An 18,683-nucleotide genomic window follows, 5' to 3' on the forward strand; every position below is an offset into this window, starting at 1 on the left:
CCACAAAATTGAAACGAGAGAAAAACAGTGACCAACGAGCCTGTCTAGGATTCAGACGCCTGGCAGACTCAAGGTAAATCAAATTTTTGTGATCAGTCAAGACCACCACACGATGTCTAGCACCCTCTAGCCAATGACGCCACTCCTCAAATGCCCACTTCATGGCCAAAAGTTCCCGATTACCAACATCATAATTCCGCTCAGCCGGCGAAAACTTTCTAGAAAAAAACGCGCATGGCTTCATCACTGAGCCATCGGAGCTTCTCTGTGACAAAACCGCCCCCGCTCCAATCTCGGAAGCATCAACCTCAACCTGAAAAGGGAGCGAAACATCTGGCTGACGCAACACAGGAGCAGAAGAAAACCGGCGCTTAAGTTCCTGAAAGGCCTCCACAGCCGCAGAAGACCAATTAGCAACATCAGCACCCTTCTTAGTCAAATCCGTCAAAGGCTTAACAACACTAGAAAAATTAGTTATAAAACGACGATAGAAATTAGCAAAGCCCAAGAACTTTTGTAGACTCTTAAGAGATGTAGGCTGCGTCCAGTCACAAATAGCCTGAACCTTGACGGGATCCATCTCAATAGTAGAAGGGGAAAAAATATACCCCAAGAAAGAAATCTTCTGGACTCAAAAGAGACACTTTGAGCCTTTTACAAACAAGGAATTGGCCCGCAGGACCTGAAACACCTTCCTGACCTGCTGAACATGAGACTCCCAGTCATCAGAAAAAACCAAAATATCATCCAAATACACAATCATAAATTTATCCAGATATTCACGGAAAATATCGTGCATAAAGGACTGGAAGACTGAAGGAGCATTAGAAAGTCCGAAAGGCATTACCAAATACTCAAAATGGCCCTCAGGCGTATTAAATGCGGCTTTCCACTCATCACCTTGCTTTATTCGTATAAGATTATACGCACCCCGAAGATCAATCTTAGTGAACCATTTAGCCCCCTTAATGTGAGCAAACAAATCAGTCAACAATGGCAAAGGATACTGATATTTTACGGTAATCTTATTCAAAAGACGATAATCTATACAAGGCCTCAAGGAACCATCTTTTTTGGCCACGAAAAAAAAAACCTGCTCCCAAAGGGGACAAAGATGGACGGATATGTCCCTTTTCCAAGGACTCCTTAACATAATCCCGCATAGCAGTATGCTCTGGCACTGAAAGATTGAACAAACGACCTTTAGGAAATTTACTGCCTGGAATTAAATTTATAGCACAATCGCAATCCCTGTGAGGAGGAAGCGAACTGAGCTTAGGCTCCTCAAAAACATCCCGATAGTCAGACAAAAACACAGGAATCTCAGAAGGAGTAGATGAAGCGATAGAAATCGGAGGTGCATCATCATGAACCCCCTGACAACCCCAGCTTAACACAGACATCGATTTCCAGTCAAGGACTGGATTATGAGTTTGTAACCATGGCAGACCAAGCACTAGGACATCATGCAAATTATACAGTACCAGGAAGCGAATCACCTCCTGATGAACAGGAGTCATACGCATGGTCACTTGTGTCCAGTACTGAGGTTTATTCATAGCCAAAGGTGTAGAGTCAATTCCCTTCAAAGGAATAGGGACTTCCAGAGGCTCCAGACTAAACCCACAGCGATTGGCAAATGACCAATCCATAAGACTCAGGGCGGCGCCTGAATCCACATAGGCATCGACGGAAATGGATGATAATGAACAAATCAGAGTCACAGACAGAATGAACTTAGACTGTAAAGTACTAATGGCAACAGACTTATCAACCTTTTTTGTGCGTTTAGAGCATGCTGATATAACATGAGCTGAATCACCACAATAAAAGCACAACCTTTTTTTCCGCCTATAATTTTGCCGTTCACTTCTGGACTGAATTCTATCACATTGCATTATCTCAGGTGACGGTTCAGACGACACCGCCAAATGATGCACAGGTTTGCGCTCCCGTAAACGCCGATCAATTTGAATAGCCATAGTCATAGACTCATTCAGACCAGTAGGCGCAGGGAACCCCACCATAACATCTTTAATGGCCTCAGAAAGGCCATCTCTGAACTTTGCAGCCAGGGCGCACTCATTCCACTGAGTAAGCACCGACCACTTCCGAAATTTTTGACAATAAATTTCTGCTTCATCTTGCCCCTGAGAGAGAGCTAATAAAGCTTTTTCAGCCTGAATCTCTTGGTTAGGTTCCTCATAGAGCAAACCCAATGCCAGAAAAAACGCATCCGCATTAAGCAACGCAGGGTCCCCTGGTGCCAATGCAAATGCCCAATCCTGAGGGTCACCCCGCAGGAAAGATATAATAATCTTGACTTGCTGAGCAGGGTCTCCAGAGGAGCGAGATTTCAAAGAAAGAAACAACTTGCAATTGTTCCTAAAATTCAGAAAACGAGATCTATCTCCAGAAAAAAACTCTGGGACAGGAATTCTAGGTTCAGACATAGGAGCATGTACAACAAAATCCTGTATATTTTGAACCTTAGCGGCAAGATTATTCAGGCTGGAAGCCAAACTCTGGACGTCCATGATAAACAGCTGGGATCAGAGCCATTCAAAGATTAAGAGGAGGAGGAAGTAGCCAGGCTGCAATAAGGCTAGGCAGCAAACTCTGAGGGAAAGAGAAAAAAAAAAAAAAACTTCCTCAGACTACTTATCCTCCTACTTCAGCCAATACAATTAACACTTTGTGGGCCGGTTATACTGTCATGATCCCAATGGCAGGGGATCACTAAAGGACAAGCACAGATACAAACAAGCTCTAGGGCGATGGAACCTGAGCTGACCGCGACCCTGAACCTAACACACAAATAAAAGTAGCCGGGGAACGTGCCTACGATGATCCTAGACGTCTCGCTCCAGCCGAAGATCTAACTTCCCCTATTAGAAGAAACACAGACCTCTCTTGCCTCCAGAGATATACCCCACAGAAATAGCAGCCCCCCACATATAATGACGGTGAAATGAGAGGAAAGCACATACGCAGTATGAAAACAGTTTCAGCAAAATGAGGCCCGCTAAAGCTAGATAGCAGAGGATACAAAAGTGAACTGCGCGGTCAGCGAAAAACCCTTCAAAAAACCATCCTGAAATTACTTGAACTCATGTGCCAACTCATGGTACATGAGGAGCAATTTCAGCCCACTAGAGCAACCAGCAGCAAAGAATCACATAACTGCAGGCTGGACTAAAAAACCAAATAAAGCAAAACACCAAAACAGGAAAATCCAAACTTAGCTTGACCAGAAGGTTCTAGGAGCAGGGAGCAGAGGTAACAAGACACACTGGATACATTGATAACCGGCGAGGAAATGCCAGCAAAGCCAGGTGAAATAGGAAACTCCCATATCCTGATGGAACAGGTGGAACCCAGAGACCCAGGAAAGACAAGTCACCCAGTACCATCAGTAACCACCAGAGGGAGCCCAAAAACAGAACTCACAACAGGGGCCCACTCAACATCAGGGATAATGACGTGCTTTAGTGCCGGCCCCCACGAGTGGGCACCCCCCCGCCTGCTCCGGGCCCCGGCACTTGCAATACTTACCTCTCCCGGTTCCAGCGCTGCAGCGTCTTCCATCCTCTGACTGTGACGTTCAGGTCAGAGGGTGCAATGATGTCACCAGTGTGCGCCCTCTGCCTGAGCAGTCACAGCACAGAGAGCAAGAAGATGCTGAGGAGTCCAGAGCAGAGCAGCGACAAGCAACGAGATGTGAGTATTTAATTTTTTTTTTATATTTGGAGCAATATATGGGGACTATCAGAAGGGGCCCATATATGGAGCATTATATGGAGCTAATTCTATATGGAGCATCTTATGGGGCCAATTCTATAGGGAGCATCTTATGGGGCCAATTTAATATGGAGCATCTTATGGGGCCAATTCTATATGGAGCTTCTTATGGGGCCAATTCTATATGGATCTTCTTAATGGGGCCAATTCTATATGGAGCTTCTTAATGGGGCCAATTTAATATGGAGCATCTTATGGGGCCAATTCTATATGGAGCTTCTTAATGGGGCCAATAATATATGGATCTTCTTATGGGGCCAATTCTATATGGAGCTTCTTATGGGGCCAATTCTATATGGATCTTCTTAATGGGGCCAATTCTATATGGAGCTTCTTAATGGGGCCAATTTAATATGGAGCATCTTATGGGGCCAATTCTATATGGAGCTTCTTAATGGGGCCAATAATATATGGATCTTCTTATGGGGCCAATTCTATATGGAGCTTCTTATGGGGCCAATTCTATATGTAGCTTCTAAATGGGGCCAATTCTATATGGAGCTTCTTAATGGGGCCAATTCTATATGGAGCATCTTATGGCACCAACTCTATATGGAGCTTCTTAATGGGGCCAATTCTATATGGAGCTTCTTAATGGTGCCAATTCTATATGGATCTTCTTAATGGGGCCAATTCTATATGGAGCTTTTTAAGGGGCCAATTTAATATGGAGCATCTTATGGGGCCAATTCTATATGGAGCTTCTTAATGGGGCCAATTATATATGGAGCATCTTATGGGGCCAATTTAATATGGAGCAGTATATGGGGCCAATTACATATGGAGCAGTATATGGTGTCAATTACATGTGGAGCAGTATATGGGGTCAATAATATATGAAGCATCTTATGGGACTGTTAAAGGGTATTGATTTTTAAGATTGCTGCTTCCAATAGGTGCCACTAGAGTTTAAGTCCTCTTTGACTAAGCAATTTGCATAACAATAATGTAAAATACATAAGGGTAGAGTGAAAATCTGCATGTTATTATTTGCCTCCTCTAAGTTTTTCTATTACTTTATCTGCATTGTGGTTCTCGACCAACATTCATAGCGGAATGTGGCTCTCAAGGTAAGAAAGGTTGGGGACCCCTGCTCTACCTGTTCTACTACATTAGGAGGCTTGTAGCAAACTCCAATTAGCCGTTTTTCCATTATTGCAATCCCAATGTACATTTACCCACACTGACTCTACATTTTCGCAGCTCCCCCGAGCGTCATTGAGTACATGTCTTAAGTTGGATTTAATAAAAATACACACCTCTCCACATTTCTTGTCTTTCATGTCCCTTGTAAATATTGTGTAAATCTCTACATTAGTCACCCAGTCATGGCTTTCATCCAACCAGGTTTCCGTAGTGCTCACCATATCGTAATCTGTGACCAAAACATTAATTTTGTCTGTGTGACTTCTTGCATTTCCCATCAGATATTTAATACTATTAGCACATTTGTTACTTCTCTTCACCTTCCTTCGTTAATTACATGTCCTCCATGAACCCAAACCCTTCTTTCCTGCACCAATTTCTAAGCCAACTATTTATCTCCCTAAGCTCTCGCTGTCTTTCTAGTGACTTCCGTGGCACTGGCAGTATTTCTGAAAACACTACCTTGGAGATTGTCAGCTTCTCTCCTAGTTCCCTGTAATAATTTTTTATCCCTCCCTCTAACCTTGTCATTGGTACCTATGTGTACCATGACTGCTGGGTTTTCCCTATCCCCACCCAGCAATCTGTCTATCTGATTCGCAATATGCCGAACCCGAGCATCCAGCTGGAAGACAATACACTGTTTGGCATTCACGGTCTCGGCAGCAGATGACCATGTCTGTCCACCTAATTATTGAGGTCTTTACCACCAATATCTGTCTGGCCTTTGCTGCACTCATATTTCCCTCATTAAACTCTACAACATCTGTTTCTGACCAGCCGAAGTCACTGGCATCACAAGGACTGCAAGTGAGTAGCTCCCCTGCAGCTTAAGTCCAAACATCTAGCCAGGACCCAGATTTTCTTGTAGCATGACGGAACTTGAAGCAAGAGTACTTCGCCCACAGCTACCGCCCTGTGCCACGTTACAAGTGCGCCATTCATGTTTTTCACAGATGGATAAAGAAATAAATTACAAAACTTCTCCTATATTTTGCACTGTTAATCACAGATGGCACATGGATGGTATTTAACATATCCATAGACTTGTATTGGCCCTTTTCTTCTGTGCTACCGAAAAAAACACAGTCATATGACTAGCACCATAGATTATAATGGGTTTGTGTTGTGTTGTGTCCATGAAAGATAGGGATACAACACGTACGTGTAACACGGACATCTGAATGAGGCCTTAGAGCAACTCCGATGTAAATTTGAACACTTTTTCAATGAAGTTTCAATAGATTGAGCGGAAACTGTTGAGTTCGATCTATCGCAGCGATGGTGAATATGGTGGAAATTATGTGCTATTATAATGTGAATATCTATTGAAGTTGAGAAATATTTGTAGTAAAGAAAATTTATTGAATCAAAAGAGCACTGTGGCGTGCATTTATTGTGAAGACAGCCTGAGAAAAAAAGAGAAACGTAATAACTTTGAGACATTAATTCTTACCTTGTCCAGCCCCTAACTCACATGCTCGATTGTGCTGTTTCATGAGATTGTAAGAGGTTGAACTTGCACTTTGCTTTGATGTTTTTGTGAAACAAAGCATCCAATAAAATGCCAAGGCTTCCTAGAGTTCCACCATTCTAAATGTAAATGACATCCACAAAGCAGCAATCTGTGTGTGTGTAAAAGGCTCATGAGGAAATATACCTCTGAATAATGGCCATACCAATGTAATAAAAGGTTTCACAGCATGTAAAGTGACATAGTAAATCATGTTTTATGCCATATGAAAATGACACTTTTTTACCAGAAAAAATGAACAAAGTTATAGCAAAACTTGTCTGGAAATACGCCATATATTTTATTAACAACTAAAAACTTTCTTTAAAAAAAAAAATAGAAGACACATAGATGCCTCCTACCAGCACCTTTTTGCCCCACCACTTTGATTTTTATTGTGATTACTGAGGATAGTGCTTTTTTGGATGTACAGTTGAAACCAGAAGTTTACGTAGACTATACAAAAAGACACATATGTATGTTTTTCTCAATATATGACATGAAATCAGAATAAACTTTTCCCGTTTTAGCTCAATTAGGATTACCATAATTAGTAATATTTTACAAATGCCAGAACAATGAGAGAGAATGTTCTAAAGCATTTCTTATTACTTACTGAAAAGTCAAAAGTTTACATACACTAAGATTACTATTCCTTTAATTAAACAATTCTAGACTGCCCATATGATGATGTCATGTGTTTGGAAGCTTCTGATAGGTTTTTTGGCAACATCTGAGTTAATTAGAAATGCATCTGTGGATGCATTTTAAAGCACACCTGAAACATACTGCTTCTTTGTGTAGCATCATGGGAAAGTCTAAAGAAATCAGCAAATATATCAGGAAGAGAATTGTGGACTTGCACAAGTCTGGCTCATCCTTTGCTACAATTTTAAGATATGTGAAAGTGCCTCGTTTATCTGTACAAAAAATGATATGCAAGTGCAAACAAGATGGGAAGTCCAGCTATTATACCACTCAGGAAGGAGATGGGTTCTGTGTCCCAGAGATGAGCATTCTTTGGCCCGACATGTGCATATCAACCCAAGGACAAAAGCAAAAGAACTTATGAAGATGATGGTGGAAGCTGGTAAGATTGTATCAATATCGATTGTGAAATGAGTACTGTATCAACATGAGCCCAAGAGGCCACTCTGCCACGAGGAAGCCAATACTCCAAAAGAAACATAAAGATTAATGTTTGTAAATGCACACAGGAACAAAGATCTTAATTTTTGGAGACATGTCCTGTGGTCTCATGAAACTAAAATTGAACTTTTTGGGCATATTGACCATCGCTACATTTGGAGGAAAAAGGGAGAAGCTTGGAAACCTAAGAACACCATCCCAACTGTGAAACACGGGTGGTAGCATCATGTTGTAGGGTTGTTTTGCTACAGGAGGGACTGGTGCACTTCACAAAATAGATGGCATCATGAGAAAAGAAGATTGTGTGGCAATACTGACGCAACATCTCAAGACATCAGCCAGGAAGTTAAAGCTGGGTCAAATGGACAATGACCCAAATACTGCAAAAATGGTAACAAAGTGGCTTAAGGATAAGAAATTCAATGTTTTAGAGTGGCCATCACAAAGCCCTGATCTCAATCCTATTGAAAATTTATGGGATAAGCTGAAAAGGCAGGTGCGAGCAAGGTGACCTACAAATCTGGATCAGTTACACTAGTTTTGTGAAGAGGAATGGGCCCAAAATACAACCAACTATTGTGAGAAGTATGTAGAACGTTTATTCTGATTTCATGTCAGATATTGAGAAAAACATGAATATTTGTCATTTTATATAGTGCATGTAAACGTCTGGTTTCAACTGTATCCCTTGTACTATTTTTTCTTTTTAGGAATAAGAATACTTTTCAAATATAAAATCCATATCTCTAGAGTCCTCTGACGTTATTGTAGATAATGCAAGGATGTTCAGATTGGGACATGACCAGCCCCTTCCCCTCCAGCTCACAACTATCTCAGATTCAGCAGGACTGTCCTGATTTCAGGGCATTCTCCTGCGAGTTCAGCGCAATGTCACAACTTCCACTAAGGATTCCTTCACACATCCATATAAAACATGTACATGAGAAAACACAACCGGTGTCATCAGTTTTTTCCATCAGTGTTTTTTTTATATGATCAACGAAAGAATTGAATTGCAAAGCTTCTCTTCTACTTTGCATTGCTAAACATGTACAGTACACGGATGGCACACTTGTTTTTCACGCACGCATAAACTTGTAAACTTGTATTGACCCTTGTCATCTGTGTTGCCGGAAAAAAATGGACGTCTCCTCCGTATGTTTTGCATGGACACATGGGCTGTGTAACACGGACATGTACAGTACATAAAAGCCAAGGTTATAAAGGGTACAAGTGTCATCTGTGAAAAAAAACGGATACCACACATAGTACAAACTAATGCAATGACATTTGTTTTACATGCGCCTTTCTCGGACTCCACATAGGAGCTATTTTTTTGCTATGAAATTCAGCTGTGTTTAACTGTCCAAATAAAGTGAATGTAATTTCATGTACACTCCTGCCTTCTGTGGGGTTTTGGTGCTTTTTGTTCTCCATGAATGTAGGCTATGAATGTAGCCTAATGCATCTTCTCTGAGAAACAACAGATCTGTCAGTAATGTGCCAGTGACACCCACACTTTCATCTCCTCTCCTTATTTGAACTATCTTTGACCAATTATCTCTTAGAGAAATCATTAGCACAGAGGTTCACTTACTTTATTCAGACTGCACGGTAGATTTTTTATGATTTTGCTCCACATAAATAATTCAGCTTTTTGTATGTTAGTTGAGATGCATTGTGTTTGTCTATAGTTGAGACTTAGATTATGATCAAACAAAATTGTCATAGTAATCTATGAAAAATTACCATCAATTTTAAAGGTTTCTCTTAAGGTACCGTCACACTAAGCGACGCTGCAGCAATACCGACAACGATGTCGATCGCTGCAGCGTCGCTGTTTGGTCGCTGGAGAGCTGTCACATAGACAGCTCTCCAGCGACCAACGATCCCGAGGTGCCCGGTAACCAGGATAAACATCGGGTTACTAAGCGCAGGGCCGCGCTTAGTAACCCGATGTTTACCCTGGTTACCAGCATAAACGTTAAAAAAACAAACACTACATACTTACCTTCAGCTTTCTGTCCTCCGGCGCTGTGCTTTCCTCTGCACTGTCAGCGCCGGTCAGGCGGAAAGCAGAGCGGTGACGTCACCGCTGTGCTTTCTGGCTGACCGACGCTGACACAGGATGCAGGAGGAGTGCAGAGAAGCAGAGCGCCGGGGACAGAGAGCTGAAGGTAAGTATGTAGTGTTTGTTTTTTTAACGTTTACGCTGGTAACCAGGGTAAACATCGGGTTACTAAGCGCGGCCCTGCGCTTAGTAACCCGATGTTTACCCTGGTTACCAGTGAAGACATTGCTGGATCGGCATCACACACGCCGATCCAGCGATGTCAGCGGGAAGTCCAGCGACGAAATAAAGTTCTGGACTTTCCTCAGCGACCAATGATCTCCCAGCAGGGGCCTGATCGTTGGTCGCTGTCACACATAACGATTTCCTTAACGATATCGTTGCTACGTCACAAAAAGCAACAATATCGTTAACGATATCGTTATGTGTGACGGTACCTTTAAGGCCATCACAAACATTAGACTAACATCAGTTAAACATGCTGAGTTCAATGTGGTCGGCCAGCAGTCTAATATGTAGGTCAGCAGTCCCCCTGACTCTTCCTTGAAAAATTATGCCAGAGGGATAAGGATCCCTTTGTTTTTACAAAATAAGCCTCCACCAGGATAGTCTGGCTTCACCTTTCAGGCAAAGATCACAGGATTTCTCCCTCAGCTCTCCCTGTGTGGATAGTGGGGGGGGAGAGAGCTGCCGGAGAAATGGTTGGCTAAACTACTATTTTTCTGAGCACCATCTAAAGTGTATGTGAGGGCTTCACTTTTTCTTATATCTGTATAATTCATTCCCTTAAATGAAATATTTAAGAATGTGACAATATGAAAAATGTAATTAAACCAGTGGTTCTCTGATTGACTTGAAGATCCACACTATTTTTTTAAGAAATATGTAGATTTGAGAGTCCTCATTGGTTGATACCTTTTAATGGCTAACTGAAAAGATGGTAACAAATTGCAAGCTTTCGAGACTACTCAGGTCTCTTCATCAGGCATAGACTAAAAGAAATTCTGAAGAATCACATATTTATGCACAACACAGCACAGAAGAATGCCATAGACAAGACAGGTGACGTGAAGCAGAATTGCCATTATGTGAGTGATAAACAGTTATGTCCATAAATATAGGAGGAGTTCATAGATAAGGAATGTTTTATTGTCCGGAGCAAATTCCTTAGTTAATGTAAAAAGACATAAATCCATGCGACACATTCATTCCTGCACTGAGAATGTCAAAGGTCATCATCAGCTTATATTCTGATACATAAGAATATAAGCTGATGATGACCTTTGACCATTAAAAGGTATCAACCACTGAGGACTCTCAATTCTACATATTTTTCTATCCACTGAATAACATGGTACCAAGATATATATCTTTCCTGTATCACACTATTTTTAACACATTTATCCAAATATAATGTAGTACAGAGCCTTCATTAATTAGATATGTGGTCCCATCGCCTTATTTTTGGATATAGCTATGTCTTAACTTCTTTGTGCTTGAGGTTTTTTTGAGGACAATAAAAATGAATCTAATTGACATTATTATATTCTTTTCAAGATATGGGATTTCAATGGTCATTGTCACCATAAACTAAATGCTGGAGGAGACAGAGCAGTGGAAATTTCTCAGATCTTAGTGCTGAAGACAACCATTCTGGTGGTCGGATGGGAGAGGTAGGTATATTGCATATAAAAGCTAATCTTTCTGCTATACATAAATGGACAGCACACAGACCAATGTTAGTCTATGTGCAAAAGATTACATTATTATATGTTAGTCTGGCCCGATTAAGAAAAAGCAGATGTAGAAGCACATAGAGCCAGACATGTGTACATTTTTGGGGCTTAGGGTGCGCGCACTCTTCCTGACTCTTAAAAGGCTAGCATACGCTTCTAAAGATGTCCCCAGACAATAACTGCGAGATGTCTTGTATATAAGTCATCCTCTGCTATTGGGAGGTGCCTTAGCAACTTAGTTAGTCTGTGTTTCTTGCTCGTTTGTTGTAATGTCCCCGTAGTCCTGATCCGGTCCGCTCTGTCTGTACCTTTCAGAGTCTACCATGCTATATCCATACCCAAATCCGTCCTACATGTGCCTTGTCCTGATCCTGCACGTGTCCTCTCCGTCCTCCCTGCAGGGATGCTGGCATGTGTACTTACCCATCTGTGCTCCCTGAGTGACTGTCTGCTCTCATGACCTGCATGAGGCACGCAAGTTTCCTGGGAGTGGGAAGCTGGAAGCTCTGGGACGCAGAGGGTTTTTCTTGCTTGCTGGAAGCTCTGGGACGCAGAGGGAGCACCTCCGTACCCTTAGTCGGTACGGAGGGTCTTTTTGCCCCCTTTGCGTGGTTGTTTGTAGGGTTTTGTGTTGACCGCAAAGTTATCTTTCCTATCCTCGCTCTGTTCAGAAAGTCGGGCCTCACTTTGCTAAATCTATTTCATCTCTACGTTTGTCTGTTCATCTTAACTCACAGTCATTATATGTGGGGGCTGCCTTTTCCTTTGGGGTATTTCTCTGAGGCAAGGTAGGCTTATTTTCTATCTTCAGGCTAGCTAGTTTCTCAGGCTGTGCCGAGTTGCATAGGGAGCGTTAGGCGCAATCCACGGCTGCCTCTAGTGTGGTTGGAGAGGATTAGGGATTGCGGTCAGCAGAGTTCCCACGTCTCAGAGCTCGTTCTATGTTTTTGGGTTATTGTCAGGTCACTGTATATATAAGAGAGATGCCTTAACGTGGCTACGAGGTACACATAAAATTGGCCATTTTTGTGCGCTAAAAGCTCTCATTTTTCATATTTCTAGTGCAGTAATGCAGTTCAAATTTCGTTTTTTCAAGTTTGCATGTTTTGGCGCTGCAGTGTGCTGCCCTATTTATTTAACTGTATGTGCTCTGACTTCTATGTCCATTGTGGTACTGAATTACCTTATCATAACAGTACTGGAGGCCCAAAGTACTAATGATTCCCAATAGAGGGAAAAAAGAAGTTCTGAGACCATTTTTTTTTCTCTGCACTGTGTTTTGCCTTTTTTTTCCCCTAGACATTTGGGTGGTTCAGGACACAGGTGTAGCGATGGACATTAAAGGTCTGTCTTCATGTGTGGATCAGCTCACGGCAAGAGTACAAAATATTCAAGACTTTGTGGTTCAGAATTCTATGTTAGAACAAAGAATTCCTATTCCTGATTTGTTTTTTGGAGATAGAACTAAATTTCTGAGTTTCAAAAATAATTGTAAACTGTTTCTGGCTTTGAAACCTCGCTCCTCTGGTGACCCAGTTCAACAAGTTAGGATCATTATTTCTTTTTTACGTGGCGACCCTCAGGACTGGGCATTTTCTCTTGCGCCAGGAGATCCTGCATTAAGTAATATCGATGCGTTTTTCCTGGCGCTCGGATTGCTGTACGATGAACCTAATTCAGTGGATCAGGCAGAGAAAAATTTGCTGGCTCTGTGTCAGGGTCAGGATGAGATAGAGGTATATTATCAGAAATTAAGAAAGTGGTCCGTACTCACTCAATGGAATGAAGGTGCGCTCGCAGCTATTTTCAGAAAGGGTCTCTCTGAAGCCCTTAAGGATGTCATGGTGGGATTTCCTATGCCTGCTGGTCTGAATGAGTCCATGTCTTTGGCCATTCAGATCGGTCGACGCTTGCGTGAGCGTAAATCTGTGCACCATTTGGCGGTATTCTCTGAGCATAAACCTGAGCCTATGCAGTGCGATAGGACTTTGACCAGAGTTGAACGGCAAGAACACAGACGTCAGAATGGGCTGTGTTTCTACTGTGGTGATTCCACTCATGCTATCTCTGATTGTCCTAAGCGCACTAAGCGGTTCGCTAGGTCTGCCACCATTGGTACGGTACAGTCAAAATTTCTTTTGTCCGTTACCTTGATCTGCTCTTTGTCATCTTATTCTGTCATGGCATTTGTGGATTCAGGCGCTGCCCTGAATTTGATGGACTTGGAGTATGCTAGGCGTTGTGGGTTTTTCTTGGAGCCCTTGCAGTGTCCTATTCCATTGAGAGGAATTGATGCTACGCCTTTGGCCAAGAATAAGCCTCAGTACTGGACCCAGCTGACCATGTGCATGGCTCCTGCACATCAGGAGGTTATTCGCTTTCTGGTGTTGCATAATCTGCATGATGTGGTCGTGTTGGGGTTGCCATGGCTACAAGTCCATAATCCAGTATTAGATTGGAAATCCATGTCTGTGTCCAGCTGGAGTTGTCAGGGGGTACATGGTGATGTTCCATTTCTGTCTATTTCGTCATCCACCCCTTCTGAGGTTCCAGAGTTCTTGTCTGATTACCGGGATGTATTTGATGAGCCCAAGTCCGATACCCTACTATCTACTATAGGGATTGTGATTGTGCTATCGATTTGATTCCTGGTAGTAAATTCCCAAAAGGTCAACTGTTTAATTTATCTGTGCCTGAGCACGCCGCTATGCGGAGTTACGTGAAGGAGTCCGTGGAGAAGGGGCATATTCGCCCGTCATCGTCGCCATTAGGAGCAGGGTTCTTTATTGTGGCCAAGACGTATGGTTCACTGAGACCTTGTCTAGATTACCGCCTTCTAAATAAGATCACGGTTAAATTTCAGTACCCCTTGCCGTTGTTATCTGATTTGTTTGCTTGGATTAAGGGGGCTAGTTGGTTCACCAAGATAGATCTTCGTGGTGCGTATAATCTTGTGCGTATTAAGCGAGGCGATGAATGGAAAACTGCATTTAATACGCCCGAGGGCCATTTTGAGTATCTAGTAATGCCATTCGGACTTGCCAATGCCCCATCAGTGTTTCAGTCCTTTATGCATGACATCTTCCGAGAGTACCTGGATAAATTCCTGATTGTATACTTGGATGATATTTTGATCTTCTCGGATGATTGGGAGTCTCATGTGAAGCAGGTCAGAACGGTGTTTCAGGTCCTGCGAGCTAAATCTTTGTTTGTGAAGGGATCAAAGTGTCTCTTTGGTGTTCAGAAGGTTTCATTTTTGGGGTTCATTTTTTCCCCTTCTACTATCGAGATGGACCCTGTTAAAGTCCAAGCCATCCATGATTGGACTCAGCCGACATCTCTGAAAAGTCTGCAAAAGTTCCTGGGCTTTGCTAATTTTTATCGTCGCTTCATCTGCAATTTTTCTAGTATTGCTAAACCATTGACTGATTTGACCAAGAAGGGTGCTGATGTGGTCAATTGGTCTTCTGCTGCTGTGGAAGCTTTTCAAGAGTTGAAGCGTCGTTTTTCTTCTGCCCCTGTGTTGTGTCAACCAGATGTTTCGCTTCCATTCCAGGTCGAGGTTGATGCTTCTGAGATTGGAGCAGGGGCTGTTTTGTCGCAGAGAAGTTCTGATTGCTCGGTGATGAAACCATGCGCCTTCTTTTCCAGGAAGTTTTCGCCTGCTGAGCAAAATTATGATGTTGGCAATCGAGAGTTGCTGGCCATGAAGTGGGCATTCGAGGAGTGGCGTCATTGGCTTGAAGGAGCTAAGCATCGCGTGGTGGTCTTGACTGATCATAAGAACTTGACTTATCTCGAGTCTGCCAAGCGGTTGAATCCTAGACAGGCTCGTTGGTCGCTGTTTTTTGCCCGTTTTGACTTTGTGGTTTCGTACCTTCCGGGCTCTAAAAATGTGAAGGCGGATGCCCTGTCTAGGAGTTTTGTGCCCGACTCTCCGGGTTTATCTGAGCCGGCGGGTATTCTCAAAGAGGGAGTAATTGTGTCTGTCATCTCCCCTGATTTGCGGCGAGTGCTGCAAATATTTCAGGCTAATAAACCTGATCGTTGCCCAGCGGAGAAACTGTTTGTCCCTGATAGGTGGACGAATAAAGTTATCTCTGAGGTTCATTGTTCGGTGTTGGCTGGTCATCCTGGAATCTTTGGTACCAGAGAGTTAGTGGCTAGATCCTTTTGGTGGCCATCTCTGTCGCGGGATGTGCGTTCTTTTGTGCAGTCCTGTGGGATTTGTGCTCGGGCTAAGCCCTGCTGTTCTCGTGCCAGTGGGTTGCTTTTGCCCTTGCCGGTCCCGAAGAGGCCTTGGACACATATCTCTATGGATTTTATTTCAGATCTTCCCGTCTCTCAAAAAATGTCAGTCATTTGGGTGGTTTGTGATCGCTTCTCTAAGATGGTCCATTTGGTACCCTTGTCTAAATTACCTTCCTCCTCTGATTTGGTGCCACTGTTCTTCCAGCATGTGGTTCGTTTACATGGCATTCCAGAGAACATTGTTTCTGACAGAGGTTCCCAGTTTGTTTCGAGGTTTTGGCGAGCCTTTTGTGCTAGGATGGGCATTGATTTGTCTTTTTCCTCGGCTTTCCATCCTCAGACTAATGGCCAGACCGAACGAACCAATCAGACCTTGGAAACATATCTGAGATGCTTTGTTTCTGCTGATCAGGATGACTGGGTGTCCTTTTTGCCTTTGGCTGAGTTCGCCCTTAATAATCGGGCCAGTTCGGCTACCTTGGTTTCGCCGTTTTTCTGCAACTCTGGGTTCCATCCTCGTTTCTCTTCAGGGCAGGTTGAGTCTTCGGACTGTCCTGGTGTGGATACTGTGGTGGACAGGTTGCAGCAGATTTGGACTCATGTAGTGGACAATTTGACCTTGTCCCAGGAGAAGGCTCAATGTTTCGCTAATCGCAGACGCTGTGTGGGTCCCCGACTTCGTGTTGGGGATTTGGTTTGGTTGTCTTCTCGTCATATTCCTATGAAGGTTTCCTCTCCTAAGTTTAAACCTCGTTTCATTGGTCCGTATAGGATTTCTGAGGTTCTTAATCCTGTGTCTTTTCGTCTGACCCTTCCAGATTCTTTTTCCTTTCATAACGTATTCCATAGGTCATTGTTGCGGAGATACGTGGCACCTATGGTTCCATCTGTTGATCCTCCTGCCCCGGTTTTGGTGGAGGGGGAGTTGGAGTATATTGTGGAGAAGATTTTGGATTCTCGTGTTTCAAGACGGAAACTCCAGTATCTGGTTAAATGGAAGGGTTATGCTCAGGAAGATAATTCCTGGGTCTTTGCCTCTGATGTCCATGCTCCCGATCTTGTTCGTGCCTTTCATATGGCTCATCCTGGTCGTCCTGGGGGCTCTGGTGAGGGTTCTGTGACCCCTCCTCAAGGGGGGGGTACTGTTGTGAATTCTGTGGCAGAGCTCCCTCCTGTGGTCATGAGTGGTACTTCGGCTGATTCTCTCTATGAGCTTCCATTGGTGGAGGAGAGTGGTACTGCGGCTTCTGAGTTTCCTTCCTCAGGTGATGTGGTGAAGTCGTTAGGTGCTGCTCTATTTAACTCCACCTAGTGCTTTGATCCTGGCCTCCAGTCAATGTTCTAGTATTGGACTTGTTTCCTCCTGGATCGTTCCTGTGGCCTGCTGCTCTGCATAGCTAAGTTCCGCTTTTGCTATTTTGTTTACTGTTTTTTTCTGTCCAGCTTGCTTGTTTTTCCTTGCTTGCTGGAAGCTCTGGGACGCATAGGGTGTACCTCCGTGCCGTTAGTCGGTACGGAGGGTCTTTTTGCCCCCTTTGCGTGGTTGTTTGTAGGGTTTTGTGTTGACCGCAAAGTTACCTTTCCTATCCTCGCTCTGTTCAGAAAGTCGGGCCTCACTTTGCTAAATCTATTTCATCTCTACGTTTGTCTTTTCATCTTAACTCACAGTCATTATATGTGGGGGCTGCCTTTTCCTTTGGGGTATTTCTCTGAGGCAAGGTAGGCTTATTTTCTATCTTCAGGCTAGCTAGTTTCTCAGGCTGTGCCGAGTTGCATAGGGAGCGTTAGGCGCAATCCACAGCTGCCTCTAGTGTGGTTGGAGAGGATTAGGGATTGCGGTCAGCAGAGTTCCCACGTCTCAGAGCTCGTTCTATGTTTTTGGGTTACTGTCAGGTCACTGTATGTGCTCTGACTTCTATGTCCATTGTGGTACTGAATTACCTGATCATAACACCGCAGTACCACTCTCATCCACCAAAGGAAGCTCATAGACTTAACCAGCCGAAGTACCACTCACGACCACAGGAGGGAGCTTGGCCACAGAATTCACAACAGTACCCCCCCCTTGAGGAGGGGTCACCGAACCCTCACCAGAGCCCCCAGGCCGACCAGGATGAGCCACATGAAAGGCACGAACCAGATCGGCAGCATGGACATCAGAGGCAAAGACCCAGGAATTATCTTCCTGACCATAACCCTTCCACTTAACCAGGTACTGGAGTTTCCGTCTCGAAACACGAGAATCCAAAATCTTCTCCACTATATACTCCAACTCCCCTTCAACCAAAACCGGAGCAGGAGGATCAATAGATGGAACCATAGGTGCCACGTATCTCCGCAACAATGACCTATGGAACACGTTATGGATGGAAAAAGAAGCTGGAAGAGTCAAACGAAAAGACACAGGATTAAGAACCTCAGAAATCCTATATGGACCAATGAAACGAGGCTTAAACTTAGGAGAGGAAACCTTCATAGGAATATAACGAGATGACAACCAAACCAAATCCCCAACACGAAGTCGGGGACCCACACAGCACCTGCGGTTAGCGAAACGTTGAGCCTTCTCCTGGGACAAAGTCAAATTGTCCACTACATGAGTCCAAATCTGCTGCAACCTATCCACACACCAGGACAGTCCGAAGACTCAACCTGCCCTGAAGAGAAACGAGGGTGGAACCCAGAATTGCAGAAAAACGGCAAAACCAAAGTAGCCGAGCTGGCCCGATTATTAAGGGCGAACTCAGCCAAAGGCAAAAAGGACACCCAATCATCCTGATCAGCAGAAACAAATCATCTCAGATATGTTTCCAAGGTCTGATTGGTTCGTTCAGTCTGGCCATTTGTCTGAGGATGGAAGGCCGAGGAAAAAGACAAATCAATGCCCATCCTAGCACAAAAGGCTCGCCAAAACCTCGAAACAAACTGGGAACCTCTGTCAGAAACAATGTTCTCTGGAATGCCATGTAAACGAACCACATGCTGGAAAAACAATGGCACCAAATCAGAGAAGGAA

General features: G+C 43.6%; 1 protein-coding gene across 1 annotated transcript in view; it reads left to right on the forward strand.

Annotated features, from left to right (window-relative positions):
• WDR49 (WD repeat domain 49) overlaps positions 1 to 18,683 on the forward strand; it is a 279,492-nt gene that overhangs the window by 144,248 nt on the left and 116,561 nt on the right. The window contains exon 9 of the mRNA XM_069727387.1: positions 11,238 to 11,353. Coding sequence (XP_069583488.1) covers positions 11,238 to 11,353 — 116 coding nt within the window. The remainder of the gene's footprint in view (positions 1 to 11,237; positions 11,354 to 18,683) is intronic.

The sequence above is a fragment of the Ranitomeya imitator genome, chromosome 5 (genome assembly GCF_032444005.1).
Source record: "Ranitomeya imitator isolate aRanImi1 chromosome 5, aRanImi1.pri, whole genome shotgun sequence".
In the NCBI taxonomy this organism is placed as follows: Eukaryota; Metazoa; Chordata; class Amphibia; order Anura; family Dendrobatidae; genus Ranitomeya; species Ranitomeya imitator.